Consider the following 18686-nt stretch of genomic DNA (forward strand, 5'->3'; position numbering starts at 1 on the left):
GAGCCCTGCTTGTCCTCACTGTACAGAGCCATACTTGTCCACCTACACTTCCTGTATTTGGTCTCCTTACAGAGACACACAGACAATAGCTGCAGGGACAAAAATATACACATTTTTTAGCCAATGTATATTACAAATATGCTTCTATATTTCTACATTATATAAAAAAAATTTTTGCTAATGACAAGTACACTTTAAAAAAATGTGGTGAGAGACTGAAAACTTACTTTTAATGGATTCTTTGGCGATCGTGCTGCCTCTCTCTTGGCCAGTACGGACAGCTTCTTCATAAGCCACATCAAGGTGGCAGTTTTCTCCTGTCCTGTCTCTTTTTCAGTGCCCTCCTCATCTTCAGAAGCCTCCTCTTGCTCAGCCGGGTCATCATCATCATCTTGCTCCTCAGTATTGTTCTTGGTGTTCTCTGCTTCAGGATGGAGGAGATAAATCACTTTTGCGACAAACAACAAGTTCTTGATGACCTTAAAAGAAAAAGCACCATGAAAATTTAAGACTAACAATTATCATTTGCACTATAACCATGCAGTACTGTTGCATATGTTGTTAATATACCCTGCCAATCCCAATCTATATACACTGTAAATATATTAATATACACTGGTCAACATTTAAAAAGTTTTAGAATTATGGCAATCACTGGATGAATAGACATGATAATGCTACGCAAATTATAAAAAGAATGTAGACAAAATATTTATGAGTGCCACATACAGAAATACATACACTTAAGCTCCTTGGCATGTGATGAGGCCATGACATAGGACATAGCACATGCTCCTGTCCCTTCTCGTCTTGGCTTGTGCTGCGCTCTGTGTCCAACCAAATAATTTTGCAGCTGGGGAATGCCTCCGCAATAACCAGACTCAGACCACAGAATAGAGTGCCATGTTAGAATGGGATACGGTAGCAGGGTTATAACCTACACCTGGCTTTGGACGAAGGGTGGCTCCGGGTGAAGGAGTTGCGGTGACCCCAGCATATACCAGAGGTCTCAAAAATAATGAGTGCTGTGTTAGGCCTGATGCACTCGGCTGATCTAGCTCGATCAGTTAAAGCTTCTGGCTGGTATTGGGTTGGGTGCTGCACATGTGAGATATATGCTGGTCTAAAAGAAATTACTTCTGTCCTCCAGAAACAACTCCTCATAAGAGTTAGAATAGTGAATATGAAAGACAGGGCAAGAAGAAACAACGTGAGGCTGATGGGCCTTCTGGAAAGAACTAAGAAGGATGATATGTTGAGCCTTTTCAAAAATCGTTATTAATCTTGATCTTTTCATTGGATGAAATTTTATCTGCAGGGGGTTATTTTAGGGAATTGCTCTTTTGCTTGTCTCATATCACACTCCAGTGGCAGAAATGTTCTTGCTGGAACCCTGTGAGCTCTCTCAATTTGAGAAGGCCTTTGGTCCAAAAGTATACAATACCCATTTTTTACAAAAATCCTAAGGCCTTTTCAGGCTCTTTTGAAATTGAGAGAGCTCACATGGTTCCAGCAAGAAAATCTCTGCCACTGGAGTGTGAAGTGAGACAAGCAGAAGAGCGATTCACTAAAAGAACCCCGTGCAGATCAAATTTCATCCAATAAAAAAAAAGTCAAGATTAAGAATTATTTTTGACAAAAGGTTAAACATAGGCTTTTTTCCCAGGTCAGAAGCTTTTTGTAGAAGGGGCAGGCAGGGGAAATTGCTAGCTAACAGAGATGGGTGAAATAATTAGCCAAACGGACAGAATACATGCAGAGATAATAACATTTTTCCCAACTTTGTATCAATTGGAAGGAATCATGTCGGATGTTAAAATTGACAATTTTTTTTGCAGAGGACATGAGAGGCATTTTTCTTTTTTTCTGGTTAATAAGGCTATTTGCATAACGTTGCAGCTTGTCCTTCTTGGTGTTGCAATTTCAATGTTGAGTAGCAAATAAACAAATTATGAAAGTACAGATGAGACGTGAACAACGGAGCCAATTGATTAAATATAACGAACATATGTAAAGTGTTACTTTTATTGCTACACAAAAGTCACTAGGTTTACTGTACGCAGTCCTAAACACATAGTAATCTTTATTATTTATTTTAAGTGAACATCTTATAGCAAATATTGCACTCAGTAAGGAGAAAAATACAACGCAAAGGCACTGCTCCTTCTCATAGGTATGATGTATAGGATTTCACATGTTAAAATCATCTGTTATCTTGCTTTAACATACCTGTTCCCCCAGGGTCTGGTCAAGAAACTTTGACTGCAACTGGTGGCAGAAGGCAAGAGCAAGGTCTTTCATCTGTTAAAAGATATATAAATATATTTAAAAAGGCACATTCTTTTATACATGCAAGCCATGCCAGTACACATTAGAATTGTTTTTATTTCTACCAGAGTCTCATGATTATTTTTTTTGATCTTATCAAGGTCAATAGTTTTGGGGATTGACATATCTGATCTTTTTAATCTGTTAAGATCACGTAAAAATGAAAAACATTACCTTTGTTTCCAGCTGATCATCCAAGAACAATTCAGGAGTTTCTGTTTGGCTTTTCTTCTTTGTCTTCCTGGTCATCCATTTACTGACCAGTTCTTCTGGTTTCTGAAGGGCAAACAACTGGCCAAAAATCTGGGAAGAAGTTAGCCAAACCCAACTATGGGGGTACCATAAATGGGACTGAACATGAGCTGGAATATTAAGAAACAAGACAATAAGCTTGCATTGCATGTTCAAAAGTCACGATCACCTTTCCAAGGTACAAACCTAAAATATGTTTGAACCTACAATGGCTGGAAAAAAAAAACACTGAAATGTGTGACAGAATTTCTGAGGGTAGCCTGGTTTTTGTCAGGCTTAATTGGAGTCAAGGGCAAAGATTAGTCCCATTCAATGGGGCTGACTTTAATAGGAGTAAACTTTGTAGCAGCGCGAGAGTCTACTGTGACTGATTCATTATGTACCACCAAAGACATCTTATCCTGTTATCACAAGATAAAAACTGATGGTGCTGCACTTTGGGAATGGGAAACCAAGCTGGGAGGGCACAGGTGGATTGTCGATAAAGGAGTTAAAGGGAATCTGTCAGGTCCTGGGGCAGCCTCAGCTCAGCCTGATGCTGCAGAAACGTAAAAACTAAGTTCGACCGCAACAGTGACAAGTTACAATCAGCTCATTTCAATTTAGGCAATTTATATAACTCCTATTGACTTTAAAGTGTACCTGACATAACAAAAATATCTTTCTGCTGGTTTACAGCAATCTCTGTTAAGCTTCTGCTGACAGCCTCATAGAATGGGGCCACAGTACTGAGATTATAGCAATCCAGTGAGTGAAATGCTGAAGCACGCACTCCTGGCTGTTCTGAAGATTATTTTTTATATGACAGGTACACAATAACCCAGGATTTTAAGGCAAAACAAAACGCTTCGTATTATGCTTTTAAACTTCTTTACTAAACTCAGCAGCATATAAGTAATGGAAGTATCATAGAAATTTTTTATATAAATAAAGTGTAAATAAACATCAGGATACTAGGATGCAACCTAGAATGATGATCATGGCCTCGACCAATCAGGCGACAGTACAGCAGATATCAATAACTGTCATATAGATAACTTCCTTCTTCTTTGCTGCTCAGCAAACAGTGAAGTTATGTAATATTTTTTTCTCTCTCATATTGTATTACTATATCAATTTATATATATTCATTTAATGATTTCATAATTTTTCATATTTTATTTCATTCATTTATTCAAATTCTCTTAATCTATATATTATCTAGTTTTATTGTATTTCATTGTGAGTATGTGTATATATATATATGTGTGTATGTATAGATGGATATATATATATCTATATATTTTATCCCTTTTTCTCATCCTTAAATTCCGTTTTCCATAAAAATTGCCTGTATTTTCTGGTTGTTTTTCATTTTTCCTTTTTTCTCCATTATAGCTTTTATGCTATTTTCCACTTATCGATATTCCCCTTTTATTACTTTCACTTCCTTATCCTATTCACATCAATTCTTTATTGTTTGTTTTTCCTACCTTCATCTTGCGCATCTTTTCTTATTTAACTGCGTCATCACTGCCATATTCAGCGCGAGCTCCGTCTTCCTCCCCCCCTGCTTCAACTGTTCTTTTGATCTCGTGTCTCGAGCGCTCCGCTCGTTATCGCGAGATCTTCTGACAGCGAGGTCGTCTCCTGTCAAGCGCTCCCGGGCTTTTGACATTCTCCTCACAGCTGTCAAAGCCCGGAGGTCGCGCTCGCCTGTGTTCTGTCATAGCGTATCCTAATTCATTGCTAAAATTTGGCCTCCTGCCAAAAACAGTGTAAATCTGTATTTCTTCTCCTCCACTGCTGCCCGGTCGCTATTTTAGTCTATTTCCCTACATATTTTTTCACTATGTGAATTTCAAGCACTAATATATTGATTTTAATTTATTTCCTATTTATTTATTAACTTATCTATTAATTAATTATTCTAGTTATTTAATTAATTGATTAATTCATGCTTTATTTATTTAATTCCCTTTTCATAGTAGTAGTATTTTAATTTACCTCATATTAAATTAATTATTCATTTATTACACTATTATCCTATATTTTATTTAACAGTATATTTAATTGATTATATATCTAATTATTTTACTTACCTCATAATTAATATTTTATTATTCATATATATATTTTATTACTGATTATCCTTAATTATATCATATACAGTATATATATATATATATATATATCTTTTTCTCCCTATTACTGATCTCCATAATTATATTCAGTATGTCTCAGGACAACATCCAAACTACCACAGAAAAAGTCAATCCAGACGCTTTGCAGTCTTTAGTGGACGCTTCAGTGTCCAAATCATTACAAAATGCAGTTTCCACTCTGCAAGAATCTTTTGAAAAATCATTAGCTAATATTATGGCTCGCTCTGGCAATATGACTCCTGGGGTTCTACCTCCTATTACCCCTTCCGACCATTACTGGTCTCCTGCCGAATCGGTATCTCATATGGCAAAAGGTTTTAAAGGTCCTGGCAAAGTTAAATCAAAAAAGCGCCATACCTCAATTGAAGAACCTTATCCCTCTAAAGGTGTACAACTAACTTCAGGGACTCGCCATGAGACTAATACCGCTCATGCTCCAGGTTCCAAACCAGAACCATCTAATAGTGGTTCAAAGAAACCACTTTCCTCACCCTCCACCAGAGAGGAAGTCCAGCCTGTCAAGGCTTCTACATTTAGAGCGAAGCCAGACTCCTACCGAATTCAGTCTTCTGAGGAATCGGACGATTCCGACATTCAAGATGTTCAGGAGATTTTATATTGTTCGGAGGACAGTGACTCGGATCACGATGACCCTGCTTTGCAGGAAGACACTACAGTGACACATCCTGGGGATTCATACTTTGATCCCGCTTTAATTTGCCACCCACGCTCAGGCGAATGGCTTCCAAATTCTAGAATTGCCGAATTCTTAGCACTAAGAGCTAATAAACCTTTAGATCGTCCATCTCGTAGCAAATTGAAGGCAGAATGCCCTCGCCCTTCTTTGCCTAATAATTCCTCGGCTACTCCGGAGTTGGACCCACTCCTGGCGAAATTCTTGTTTAAAACAGGAAAAAACCCAAAGAAGGGAGTAGACCGTAGCTTTAAGTCCTGTCAGGACAAATTAATGGACCTTCTGGGTCCACTTTCTAAAATTATGGACATGGCTGATGAGGCATCCGCCTCCAATTCTACTGTTGATACCGAAACCCTTAAAGGGTGGATTCAACGAGCAATATGTCTATTCGGCAACGCTAATGCCGCTCTCTCCACTGAGAGGAAAAGGTCTATTCTCATGAAGATTGACCCACAATTGACCAATCTGGCTACTGCCGAACCGGCCAACCCCACCAATGGCATGCTTTTTGGTGAGGATTTCATCAGAGAACTAAATAAATATGTGGGTCTTTTTTCCTCGCTTAATAAAGCGCAAGTTTCTATGAAGAAAGTGTTCTCAAGCAGAATTTTTGGGAGGGCCGGAAAAGGTCGGGGCCGATTTTCCGGCCGGTCATCCCAGCATAGAGCTTATAGAGGCCCCTATTCCAACCCATCAGTACAATTCGCAGCTCCACCCTCTGCTCCCTCCCCATTTTTCCCTTACAGGTCCAGACCATGGCGCTCCAGAGGCCAAAGAGGTTATCCTCGCTCCAGACCTCCCACAGGTAAGTCCACCCCTGTATTCTTCCCTACATATCCCATTAGGGGAAGACTCCTTCATTTTTTCCACAATTGGACTATGATTACGTCCGACTCTTGGATACTAAATACAGTCATGGGGTACCAAATAGAATTTGTCATCCCTCCTGTCCAAACCCATTTACCTCATCCAATCCAATTTTCCCTATTGGACAAAAAACTCATAGACCAAGAAGTCCAAGAACTGGCTTCCAAACAAGCAATTATTCCTGTAATCCCACATTCCATGGGTTTCATAAGCAATCTTTTTCTGGTAAAAAAGAAAGACGGAGGTCACAGACCTGTGATCAATTTAAGACTTTTAAACAACCTGGTTGTTTATCGTCACTTCAAGATGGAGGGCATCCATCTTCTAAGAGACATTCTTCTGAAAAACGATTGGTTAGTGAAGATAGATTTGAAGGACGCTTATTTAACAATACCAATCCATCCGTCTTCTCAACATTTTCTTCAATTTCTCTGGAACGATCAGACATGGCAATTTACTTGTCTCCCATTTGGCCTCTCATCGGCTCCGTGGTGCTTCACAAAACTACTCAAACCAGTAGTTGCCTCTCTCAGAAGCCGCGGAGTTCGTCTTATTATCTATCTAGACAACATTCTCCTTATGGCCCAATCAAAAGAGTTACTTTTGCTCCACATGAACTGGACATTACACCTCTTAACTCATCTAGGGTTTCTCATAAATCACAAGAAATCCATCTTAGTTCCAACTCAAAATCTAGAATTTTTGGGTTTCATGATAGACACTCAACTGACCACTTTGAGTCTCCCTTCAAGGAGATTGAAAGTTATTCGGAAAGAAATCCGACAGATTCTTCACAAAGACATTATATCTTTGAGGACAATAGCTCGAATTGTGGGTCTCCTTTCAGCATCCATTCAAGCCATATTTCCTGCTCCTCTTCACTACAGAGCTCTCCAACGCCTGAAAATTCGCCACTTAAGACAAGGCCTTGGTTATTCAGACGAAGTTCCTCTCTCCTCAGAAGCCAAAGAGGAACTTCTTTGGTGGCTCACTCACATAGAGTCTTGGAATGGAAAAGCAATTTTCCATCCGAATCCAGACATTGTCATCGAATCGGATGCTAGTCTTTCCGGATGGGGCGTTCGTTGCGGTTCCCTTTCTACAGGAGGCAAATGGTCTCCTTCAGAGTCCCTCCTTCACATCAATTGTCTGGAACTTCTAGCAGGATTCTTTGCCTTAAAAAGTTTTGCAAAGAATTCCTCCCATTGCTGTATTCTTCTACGTATGGACAACATTTCCGCTGTCCAATACATCAATCATTTGGGAGGCACAACTTCAAAAGTTCTTGCAGATTTTGTCAAAGAATTTTGGCATTTTTGTTTAGACAAGAATATTACCTTGAAAGCGGAATACCTTCCCGGAATTTCCAATTCAGTAGCGGATTGGTATTCTCGTTATTTGACCGATTCCAGCGATTGGAAACTTCATCTTCCAATCTTCCAATCAATCAATTCTCTTTGGGGTCCATTACACATAGACCTCTTTGCATCCCGTCTCAACACTCAATTACCTCTATTTTACAGTTGGCGCCCAGACCCAGAAGCTTTGGGTGTGGACGCCTTCCTGCAATTCTGGCCCCAGAAGACTCTTTACGCCTTTCCTCCCTTCAATCTCATTCCTCGGGTTCTATTTCAAACCTCAATACAGAAATCCACTCTGGTTCTCATCACTCCGCTATGGCCAACCCAGTCTTGGTTTCCCCAAATTCTTCATCTTCTGATAGATTTTCCCCATCTTCTACCTTCTTTTCAGAATCTTCTTCTGGATCCTCAAGGGAACTTCCATCCTCTGATTCTGTCGGGACAATTGACTCTAGTCGCTTGGTTGATTTCGGGTCACCAAGTTCTAACCTCCAACTTTCAAAATCGGCTCAGGACATCCTATCTGACGCATGGGCCCCAGGTACCAGATCTGCTTACAGATCAGCCTGGAAACTTTGGTCTGATTGGTGCGATAGAAGACATTTGGATCCCTTACAAGCTTCTATATACCACATCTTAAATTTTTTATCTGCCTCTTTTGATGCTGGTAAAGCATACAGAACCATTAATCTTTATCGCTCTGCCATTTCCTCTAAACACGTACTTATCGATTCCATTCCTATTGGTAGACATCCTCTTGTTTGTCAACTACTTAAAGGTATTCGTTTCCGTAGACCACCTTTACCAAAATATACTTCCACATGGGACGTGAATCTAGTTCTCAATATGTTTATATCCTGGGATGATAATGACTCCCTCTCTTTAAAATTTCTTTCCTTCAAACTCACTACTCTTCTATGTCTTATCTCCGTGAAACGGGTCTCTGATGTCAAATCCCTTGATATATCTCATAGACAATTTACTCCTCAAGGTGTTATTTTTTCTATTTATCGTCGTACCAAAACTAATCTTCAATCTGTTTTCTACCCCTCTTTTCCGCATCACGTAAAACTTTGTGTTGTTCGTTGCCTTAGATCTTACGAACAAAAAACTGAATCTCTTAGGAATACTTCCCATTCCCAATTATTAATATCCTTTTGCAAACCTCATGCACCTGTATCCTCTCCTACCCTGGCCAGATGGGTTAAACAAACTTTACACCTTGCTGGTGTCGATACTTCCAAATTTACTGCCCACTCTACTAGAAGTGCTGTTTCCACTAGACTTTTCCAATCTGGTGCTTCTTTATCGGACTTACTGAAAGCTGCCAATTGGTCTTCTGATTCAACCTTTAAAACCTTCTATTTTAGACCTGAATCACATGTTTCCATGTTATTGTTATAATTTATTTTATTTTCTTTCTCTATTGTACTAATTAGAGTCTATAATCTTTATTAATAGCTTTGAACTAGCATAATACGAAGCGTTTTGTTTTGCCTTAAAATTGAGAATTTTCCTATCCTGGGTGACGGAAAATTTGGATTTTAATAAAAACAAAACGCGAGTATTATCCCTCCCAGAACCCATCCCTGTAATTATGTTTTTCTTTCTTTCAGTTCAACAATGATCCCTTCATCTTCTCCTGTTATGACGATTTTCATCGATGGAGTTCCTTATTGCATTCCGATTCACATTGGTTTTTTCTTGTTCTACGACTACCTGTTACCAATTGTTCCTGTCTACTTTGCAAAGAAGAAGGAAGTTATCTATATGACAGTTATTGATATCTGCTGTACTGTCGCCTGATTGGTCGAGGCCATGATCATCATTCTAGGTTGCATCCTAGTATCCTGATGTTTATTTACACTTTATTTATATAAAAAATTTCTATGATACTTCCATTACTTATATGCTGCTGAGTTTAGTAAAGAAGTTTAAAAGCATAATACTCGCGTTTTGTTTTTATTAAAATCCAAATTTTCCGTCACCCAGGATAGGAAAATTCTCAATTTTCAGAATCAGTATAGCCAATGGGACTTATTTGTGTGTATCACAGCTGACTTGCCTATTTTTGGCTCCTTGCAAATTGGCCAGAGGGGGGCAGTGCCTTAATATATTAATATCAAAAAATATATTATCCAAAAAGAAAATATCAGCTCAACAAGAAGCTCCTCAGCTTCACGGACCGTGCTAGGCAGCACTCAGGGAATTCTTAAATGGGCAATCTCATTAAAAAATTTTTTGCTATTGCACTCCTTATGGTAAATGAAAAATATTTCTAATGTACTTTGTTTAAAAAAAATGAAGTTTTCTATGTTTTATTTGTGCTTAAAAAAGCTCAAGAGCACATTTTCCCCCAACTCATACACAGACTTTGGACCAAAGTCCGAACACAGGAAGTGCCGCCTGGAGTGCTGGGGGGGGGGGGGGGGGGGGGTCCAACCAACAGCATATGGCAGTTATGTGTTAGAGGAGCTATGATTGGATGAGGCTGGACCCCCCCCCCCCCCCTCAGCACTTTAGGCGGCACATCCTGTGTTTGGACTTTGGTCCAAAGTCTGTGTATGAGTTGGGGGAAAATGTGCTCTTGAGCTTTTTTGAGCACAAATAAAACATAGAAAACTTCATTTTTTTTAAACAAAGTATATTAGAAATATTTTTCATTTACCATAGGGAGTGCAATAGCAAAATTTTTTTTAATGAGAGTGACCCTTTAACAGAACAGAACGAATGTCAAGGGCAGATAGAGTGCAGATGTTTGTATCATTTATTTTATAAAACCATGAACAGAAAGTAGAAAAAGTGAGAGATTCAAGCCCTCCCTTTTTGTACTTCACTGTTCATGGTTTTATAAAATGAAGGCACACGCATCTGCACTTTATCTGTGCTGGACACACACATATATACATACATACAGTGGGGCAAAAAAAAGTATTTAGTCAGCCACCAATTATGCAAGTTCTCCCACTTAAAAAGATGAGAGAGAGAGAAAATCCATAAAATCACATTTTCTGATTTTTTAATTATTTGCAAATTATGGTGGAAAAAAAAGTATTTGGTCACCTACAAACAAGCAAGATTTCTGGCTCTCACAGACCTGTAACAACTTCTTTAAGAGTCTCCTCTGTCCTCCACTCGTTACCTATTTGAACTTAGTATAAAAGACACCTGTCCACAACTTCAAACAGTCACACTCCAAACTCCACTATGGCCAAGACCAAAGAGCTGTCGAAGGACACCAGAAACAAAATTGTAGACCTGCATCAGGCTGGGAAAACTGAATCTGCAATAGGCAAGCAGCTTGGTGTGAAGAAATCAACTGTGGGAGCAATTATTAGAAAATGGAAGACATACAAGACCACTGATAATCTCCCTCGATCTGGAGCTCCACGCAGGATCTCACCTCCTGGTGTCAAAATAATCACAGAACCACACGGTGGGACCTAGTGAATGACCTGCAGAGAACTGGGACCAAAGTAACAAAGGCTACCATCAGTAACACACTACACCTCCAGGGACTCAAATCATGCAGTGCCAGATGTGTCCCCCTGCTTAAGCCAGTACATGTGCGGACTCGTTTGAAGTTTGCCAGAGAGCATTTGGATGATCCAGAAGAGGATTGGGAGAATGTCATATGGTCAGATGAAAACAAGCTATAACTTTTTGGTAAAAACTCAACTCGTCGTGTTTGGAGGAGAAAGAATGCTGAGTTGCATCCAAAGAACACCATACCTACTGTGAAGCATGGGGATGGAAACATCATGCTTTGGAACTGTTTTTCTGCTAAGGGACCAGGACGACTGATCCGTGTAAAGGAAAGAATGGGGCCATGTATCATGAGATTTTGAGTGAAACCCTCCTTCCATCAGCAAGGGCATTGAAGATGAAACGTGGCTGGGTCTTTCAGCATGACAATGATCCCAAACAATGTAATGAATGGTCGGCCCTGCGGCTTGGTCCCTGTGCACGGTGAGTGGAATATCGCAGGTGGAGGAATTCCCGGCACACGGTAATGATTTTTCTCTCCTTTATTGTGCTTTCAGCTTAGCGTTACTGCACGAGTTACGGCTCCACCTGAGCCTTTCTCAACAGCTGATTACATATAACAGAAATGACATCTTATAGCGTCACAGAAAGTAAGCGTGATTACATATAATATAGTAAATGCAACTTATTGCTTATAAGACAAAATAGTTAAATTAAGTGTAACTTACAAAAAAATATGTAGACATGTAGACACATTTTCACTATATTTGGATTTTAAGATAAATTTCCAAGTCATTCTCTGCTGGATCTGAAAACGAAAAATGTAGAAATATCAATTTTCATACATGTTGCGAAATCTCGTAGCCCCTATTGAGACCTCTAGGGGACAGTATCGAGAATGTGAATGCCTCTTGTTTTTTGAAAAGGGGGGTGATTCAAACTTTTATTTCATTTTCAGATCCAGCAGAGAATGACTTGAAAATTTATCTTAAGAAAATCCGAATATAGTAAAAACTTGTATACATATGTCTACATATTTTTTTTGTAAGTTACACTTAATTTAACTATTATGTCTTATAAGCAGTAAGTTGCATTTACTCTGTTTTATGTAATCACACCTACTTTCTGTGATGCTATAAGATGTCATTTCCGTTGTATGTAATCAGCTGTTTAAAAAGGCTCAGGTGGAGCCGTAACACGTGCAATAACGCTAAGCTGAAAGCATAATAAAGCAGAGAAAAATAATTACTGTGTGCCGGGAATTCCTTCACCTACAATGATCCCTAACACACCGCCCGGGCAACGAATGAGTGGCTTCGTAAGAAGAATTTCAAGGTCCTGGAGTGGCCTAGCCAGTCTCCAGATCTCAACCCCATAGAAAACCTTTGGAGGGAGTTGAAAGTCTGTGTTTCCCAGCGACAGTCCCAAAACATCACTGCTCTAGAGGAGATCTGCATGGATGAATGGTCCAAAATACCAGAAACAGTGTTAAAACCTTGTGAAGATTTAAAAAAAAAAAAAAAAAAAAACTTTGACCTCTGTCATTGCCAACAAAGGGTATATAACAAAGTATTGAGATGAACTTTTGTTATTGACCAAATACTTATTTTCCACCATAATTTGCAAATAAATTCTTTTAAAAAATCAGACAATGTGATTTTATGGATTTTTTTTCTCATTATGTCTCTCATAGTTGAGTTATACATATGATGAAAATTACAGGCCTCTCATCTTTTTAAGTGGGAGAACTTGCACAATTGGTGGCTAACTAAATACTTTTTTGCCCCACAATGTTGACTTGATTTTTGACTGAAATGTCCATTTAAAACTAATTAGAAATGGTTAAAATCAATTCTGGCAGGAGATCCTTTAACAGTTTTTGACAGGGTCGAAATCAGAAGAGAACATTACAAATTGTTTATTTCTTTACAATTCTCATGCTGGAAATTAGGAATATAGAACCACAAAGGGCCCTTACCACATATTTTATGTGTGATGTCTCTGTACTTTGGTAGCAGCAAAATATTGCTCTCCTTTATCAGCTTAGTAACCAGAGTCAGTAAGCTGAACAGCAATCTGTCTGCTGCCTTTTCTTCGGTCTCCTCCTTTAACTGCAATAAACGAAATCATGTGGAAAATTATAAAAATTTGTAATCATTATTGAGTGTGTGTGAGTATATCCACAATTATAAACAACATTTATCATACTACAAATTGTAAAATAATATATATTCACAATTATAACCAATTCCCCCCCAAAAATGTTTCCTAAAGTAATTAACAACCCCCCCCCCCCCCCCATGTAATCTATTACTGCCTGATTGCTGTTAGATACATCCTCTGTAGTTCTTTTCTTAGCAGGTTAAAGGGTTTTCCAGGATTTTTATATTGATAGGCCATCCTGAAGATAGGCCAATGTCTGATCGGCCAGGTGCCTACACCTTATTCCCCTGCAGATATGGTATGTGAACAATTTACAGGGCCAGAAGCAGATGGCCCTGTTCCTCGTGTCATTTTTATGAGGGGTTACAGCAGCTCAACTTCCAGTCACTTCAAGCCAATTCTACCACTAAAGAATGGATGGATCCCCATTTGCCTCTGGCCCTATTCATTTTGTATATGCCGGAGCCTCGGCTCTGCAGAACAGCAGATTGGCAGGGGGTGTCAGGTGTTTGCACCCAGTCGATTAAATATCAATGTTAAGTCCTGGAAAGCCCCTCTAAGAATACTATTTGACTACAGCATTGTTCCATATCTCCCATTATGCCGTGTGACTCATACTTGCACTGTGCAGTGAAACCGCACATACACAGCCATACAGGTGAGTACATGTAGCTAAAGTGTTTATGAGAATTGTAGTTTATAATGCTGGAATGGTGATCATATGTGCTGCTGAGAAGGACCGCCTAGTGTAGTGAATGTGTACTGCACACAGAACAAAGAAACCAAAGGCAAAAAAAAAAAAAAGTAGATTTTTATGCTTGCCATAAAATTTCTCTCTCGGAGGATCCATTGGGGGACACAGAGACCGTGGGTATATGCTGCTGCCACCAGGAGGCCGACACTAGGCAAAAAAAAGAAAGTCGGCCCCTCCTGGCAGGATATACCCTGCTTACAGACTCTGAGCTATCAGTTTAGTTCCAAAGCAGGAGAGGATCGACAGGAAAAGAAGAAACAGCAACTGTCTGAGGAAACCACAGACAAAAAATAACCAGAACACCAGAACAAATGGGTGGGTGCTGTGTCCCCCAATTGATCCTCCATGAAAGATTTTACGGTAAGCGTAAAAATCTATTTTTCTCGTTCGGCTCCATTGGGGGACACAGAGACTGTGGGACGCGCCAAAGCAGTCCTCGGGGTGGGAGAAATCCCAAACAACTCAGGTGGAAGGCTGGGCCACAGCCGCCTGCAACACCTTGCGACCCAAATCAGCGTAAGGTCGCAAAGGTCTGCACCTGGTAACATTTTGTAAAAGTGTGCAAGGACGACAAGGTGGTCGTCTTACAGACTTGCAAGGCTGAAGCCCTGTTGCAGAGAGCCCAGGAGGCCCCGATGGAATAAGTGGAATGAGCTGAGACCCGGAAAGGCAGAATCTTCCCTTTGCAGCGGTAAATTTCCGAGATGGCAGAGCGAATCCACCGCAAAATGATCTCCTTCGAAACAGGAAATCCCTTACAACGATCCTCCGTAAGCACAAAGAAAGAGTCACACTGGGGAAAGGATGAAGTGAACAAAAGGTAAATCTGAACGGCCCGTACCACGTCAAGACCATGAAGCAACTGATCCCTGGGATGGGACGGAGCTGGGCAGAATGATGGGAGGACGATATCCTCATTTAGATGAAAGGCAGAGACCACCCTAGGCAAAAATGAGGGGACCGGACAGAAACAACTTTGTCCTGGTGCAAGACCAGGTAGGGGGAACGGCAGGAGAGAGCCGCCAGCTCCAAAATTCTCCGAATGGAAGTGACCGCAATGAGGAAGGCCACCTTTCAGGTAAGGACATGAAGAGAAATCTCCCAGAGAGGTTCGAAGGGAGTACCCTGCAAAACACTGAGAACTAGATTCAGATCCCACGGGGGAGTAGGGGATCTGTACGTCGGAGCCTCATGAGCTACACCCTGCAGGAAAGGGCGGATGTGAGGGTCGGATGCCAGGGGGCGCTGAAAGAGAATGGAGAGAGCCCACACCTGACCCTTAAGGGAACTGAGAGCCAAGCGTTGTTCCAACCCAGACTACAAAAAGAAAAGAAGGCGTGGAAGGGAGAAAACAACTGGGGAGAAGGATTGAGACTCACACCATCAAAAGTAGGACCTCCAAGTATGGTGATAAATGTTCGGAGAGGGAGGCTTGCATGCCCTGATCATTGTGTGGATCATCTGGGGAGAAAACCCCCTGGCCCTTAGAACCGCGGTTTCAACCGCCACACCGTCAAATTCAGTGAAGTGCGACCAGTGGATCACTAAGGCATCTATGGCTAGGGCCAGAGGACTTCACGATGAAGAGAGACGTGAAGATGTCCACATCACGACACGTGAAGAGGTCCACGTCCGGAGTGCCCAAGAGGTTGAAAATCTCCGCAAACACCTCTGGATGAAGAGACCACTCGCCAGGGTTGGCAGAGGAGCGACTAAGGAATTCCTCCCAGAGCAGGATTCTGAAGACCTCTGTCATCGCCGCGGGTGGAAGGATAATCCTGCCATCGAGGGATAGCGGAGACTTGTCTCACCGGGACAGAAGATTAAGTTGAAGAGGTCGACAATGAAACTGGGCAAAGGGAACAGCCTCCATGGCCGCCACCATAAGACCCAGGAATTACATACAGAAACTAATGGAAACTGGAGCAGGACGATGGAGAAGACAAACTCCTGTTGACAGAGCGCGGCGCCTGTCTGCTGGGCTGAGACCGCGAGATGAGCAGGGAAGGTAGGGAGGCCGGTGGCGAGAAGGGGGTTGACAGTGCATTACTCGATGCCTGTGCCCCTTCATCGCATATGGGGGAACAGGTTGCGCCATGCTTCTGAACCCTTCGCCTAAAAACAAGGAAATAAAAAGGAGATTAAAAGCTAAAAACACTTCCCTGAACTAAAAAAATTAAAAGACCAGGTCTGGAGAACTCCAGACCTATGTCTGCATCCTACGGACACTAAGCTAAAACTAATAGCTCAGAGTCTGTAGGCGGGGTATATTCTGCCAGGAGGGGCCGACTTTTTTTTTGTTACATAGTGTCAGCAGCATATATTCACGGTCTCTGTGTCCCCCAATGGAGCCGAATGAGAAAAAACAATTAAAAATAAGACTCCGTATTTGCCTTTGTGCATGTAACATATGTATGCTGTAACATACTTACGTCCTCAAAGTGACTAGGGTTAATCTCACTTTCAATTTTTGAAAGTACTGGTTTAAGTCTGCGCTCAAATTCAACCCCTTCAACTTCCACAAACAATCCACAGGCCAGAGCTCCCAACCTCTTGTGAGAGGACTAAGGGAAAAAAAGAAACACAACTTTATCCTCCAAAAGAAAAAAAGAAATATACATTTGTAGTTTCTACAGATCATGTTACATTTATTATGCAGAAAGATTAGAGAAAAAGTATGCTTTCTTTTAAACAGTGTATTATTATTAGCAGGCTTTTAACATTCATACTGGGTTAACACGTCCCCTCAATGCCACGCCCCCTCCCATAGACTTGCATTGAGGGGGCGGGACATCACAAGGGGGCATGGTCGACAGCCGCAGCACGAAAACAGCGTTTGGAACATTTAGTTCCACGCTGGCCAGTGGAGTACTCCTTTAAGACCGAACACTCATACTGGTTGGACAGAAGGAGCTAAGCACTATACTTGACTGTTTTTGTCAGCTTCACAGACTATGAATAAGGAAGCAGCTCGCAAGGTAACCTGGGATACTGAAAAGATTTCAGATTACCTTTTCATTATTTAACCATTGTGTAACCAGTGAGAACATCAAGTCCTTCTGCTGGACATCGACTTTTCCTAGAAGGCCTTTTGCTGCCAAGGCTGCCATTTTCTTACACTTTGTTGAATCGTCGTTCACCATCAGCAAAGCAAGGGGCACAAATATAAGCCCACAGTATTGATTAAGTATTCCCTATTGGGAGAAATCAGAGAAAAAGTTAATAAATAAAACACCAGCAAAGGAGAGACCTAAAGGTACTTTGCTGTGTGCGATTAAAACTACAGAATGACATGAAATCTAACGTACTTACCATTGGAAAAGTCTGGAACAGATATGCAATCATTTCCAAGGCAGATTCCCGCCCAGTTTCATATTCATAACTGCACATAAGGACAGAAACAAACATGTTCATAAAGGAATAAAAAAAAGTTAACTGTACATGTTAACCCAGCTATGACATCTAAAAGAAGGCCAATGTACAGCCTATAAAAATATAGAATTAATGCCCCAGTAGAAGCTTTATATAGCTGTTTGTAAGAATATGGACAATAGACAACCTGGTTCATTTTAACAGTGGTATCTTCACTAGTGTCATCATTCACACCTGGGTTTTATATGTTTGCAATGTCAAAGCAAACACATACTCATCACCTATCTTCCTCCATTAAAAACAAGAGCTGTGGTCTACACCAAACAGACACAGTGCACATTGGTGTCTTATGCTATATAAAGCCCATTAGCAGCCCCTAGAGACAATTTTACTATGCCAGTTTCTCACGGATATAATAAATCAGAGATATATACAGCTCAATAAACATAAGATCCCGGAGCTACTTCACTTTGCTGTAATTGATCACTCATGTAAAAACATGTCACATAATGCTAAATAAAGCTAAATGATACATAAGTGTCATGTACAATAAAACATAAGATCATAAAGAAAGAGCAAATCTTATGGGGTTATCCGGTGGGATTTTTGAAAGAATGCCCATTCTACATTATATGAAGGAAAATAAACCTTTACTTGCCTCCAGCGTTCCCAAGGTGCCCTGCTTCAGTCACCGGCTGTGATCCTCTTGCTGTGGAAAAGCAGGATGCTTGGGCCCGAAGTAATGTCAGGGCCCAGAGTGTAATACAGCCTGTGAGCCAATCACTGGCTTAGGTGGAACATCGCTGCACCAGTAATTGTCTGAGGGCTGTGGTAAACTCTGGGCCCCGATGTATTTTGGGGGGGGGCCGAGCATCATGCTTTTTCACAGGCAGAGGATCACGGCTGGAGACAGGAGCACTGAAGTTAAGAAAAGGTTATTTCTTTTAATATAATGTAGGATGGGCATTCTTTAAAATAAATAAAGTAACCCTTGGTACACTACATTTTTATAAAGGTCTCTTTTCCATCCATAAATATACATCTAAAAATTCATGTCTGTGTTTTGACTACCTTCTGTCCATTCCCATACATTATATGTTATGAACAGTGCTTTAGTTAACATCTGACTTGGTGCCCTAAGATTGATTGTTTGTTATTGTATTTAATATCTGCTTGCCTATACAACTAAGCGCCCTCTATTCCCATCCATCATTAAATAGCTGTTTATAACCAAGCACTAACCCACATGTTTTATCTAATGT

General features: G+C 40.6%; 1 protein-coding gene across 2 annotated transcripts in view; it reads right to left on the bottom strand.

Annotated features, from left to right (window-relative positions):
- UTP20 (UTP20 small subunit processome component) overlaps positions 1 to 18686 on the bottom strand; it is a 145753-nt gene that overhangs the window by 9302 nt on the left and 117765 nt on the right. For both annotated transcript variants that reach the window (XM_056574591.1, XM_056574592.1), the window contains 7 exons: positions 17365 to 17434; positions 17064 to 17246; positions 16485 to 16616; positions 13114 to 13246; positions 2503 to 2690; positions 2230 to 2301; positions 228 to 479 (listed from right to left, as the gene is read on the bottom strand). In XM_056574591.1, coding sequence (XP_056430566.1) covers positions 228 to 479; positions 2230 to 2301; positions 2503 to 2690; positions 13114 to 13246; positions 16485 to 16616; positions 17064 to 17246; positions 17365 to 17434 — 1030 coding nt within the window. The remainder of the gene's footprint in view (positions 1 to 227; positions 480 to 2229; positions 2302 to 2502; positions 2691 to 13113; positions 13247 to 16484; positions 16617 to 17063; positions 17247 to 17364; positions 17435 to 18686) is intronic.

This window comes from Hyla sarda, chromosome 4 (genome assembly GCF_029499605.1).
Source record: "Hyla sarda isolate aHylSar1 chromosome 4, aHylSar1.hap1, whole genome shotgun sequence".
Classification (NCBI taxonomy): domain Eukaryota; kingdom Metazoa; phylum Chordata; class Amphibia; order Anura; family Hylidae; genus Hyla; species Hyla sarda.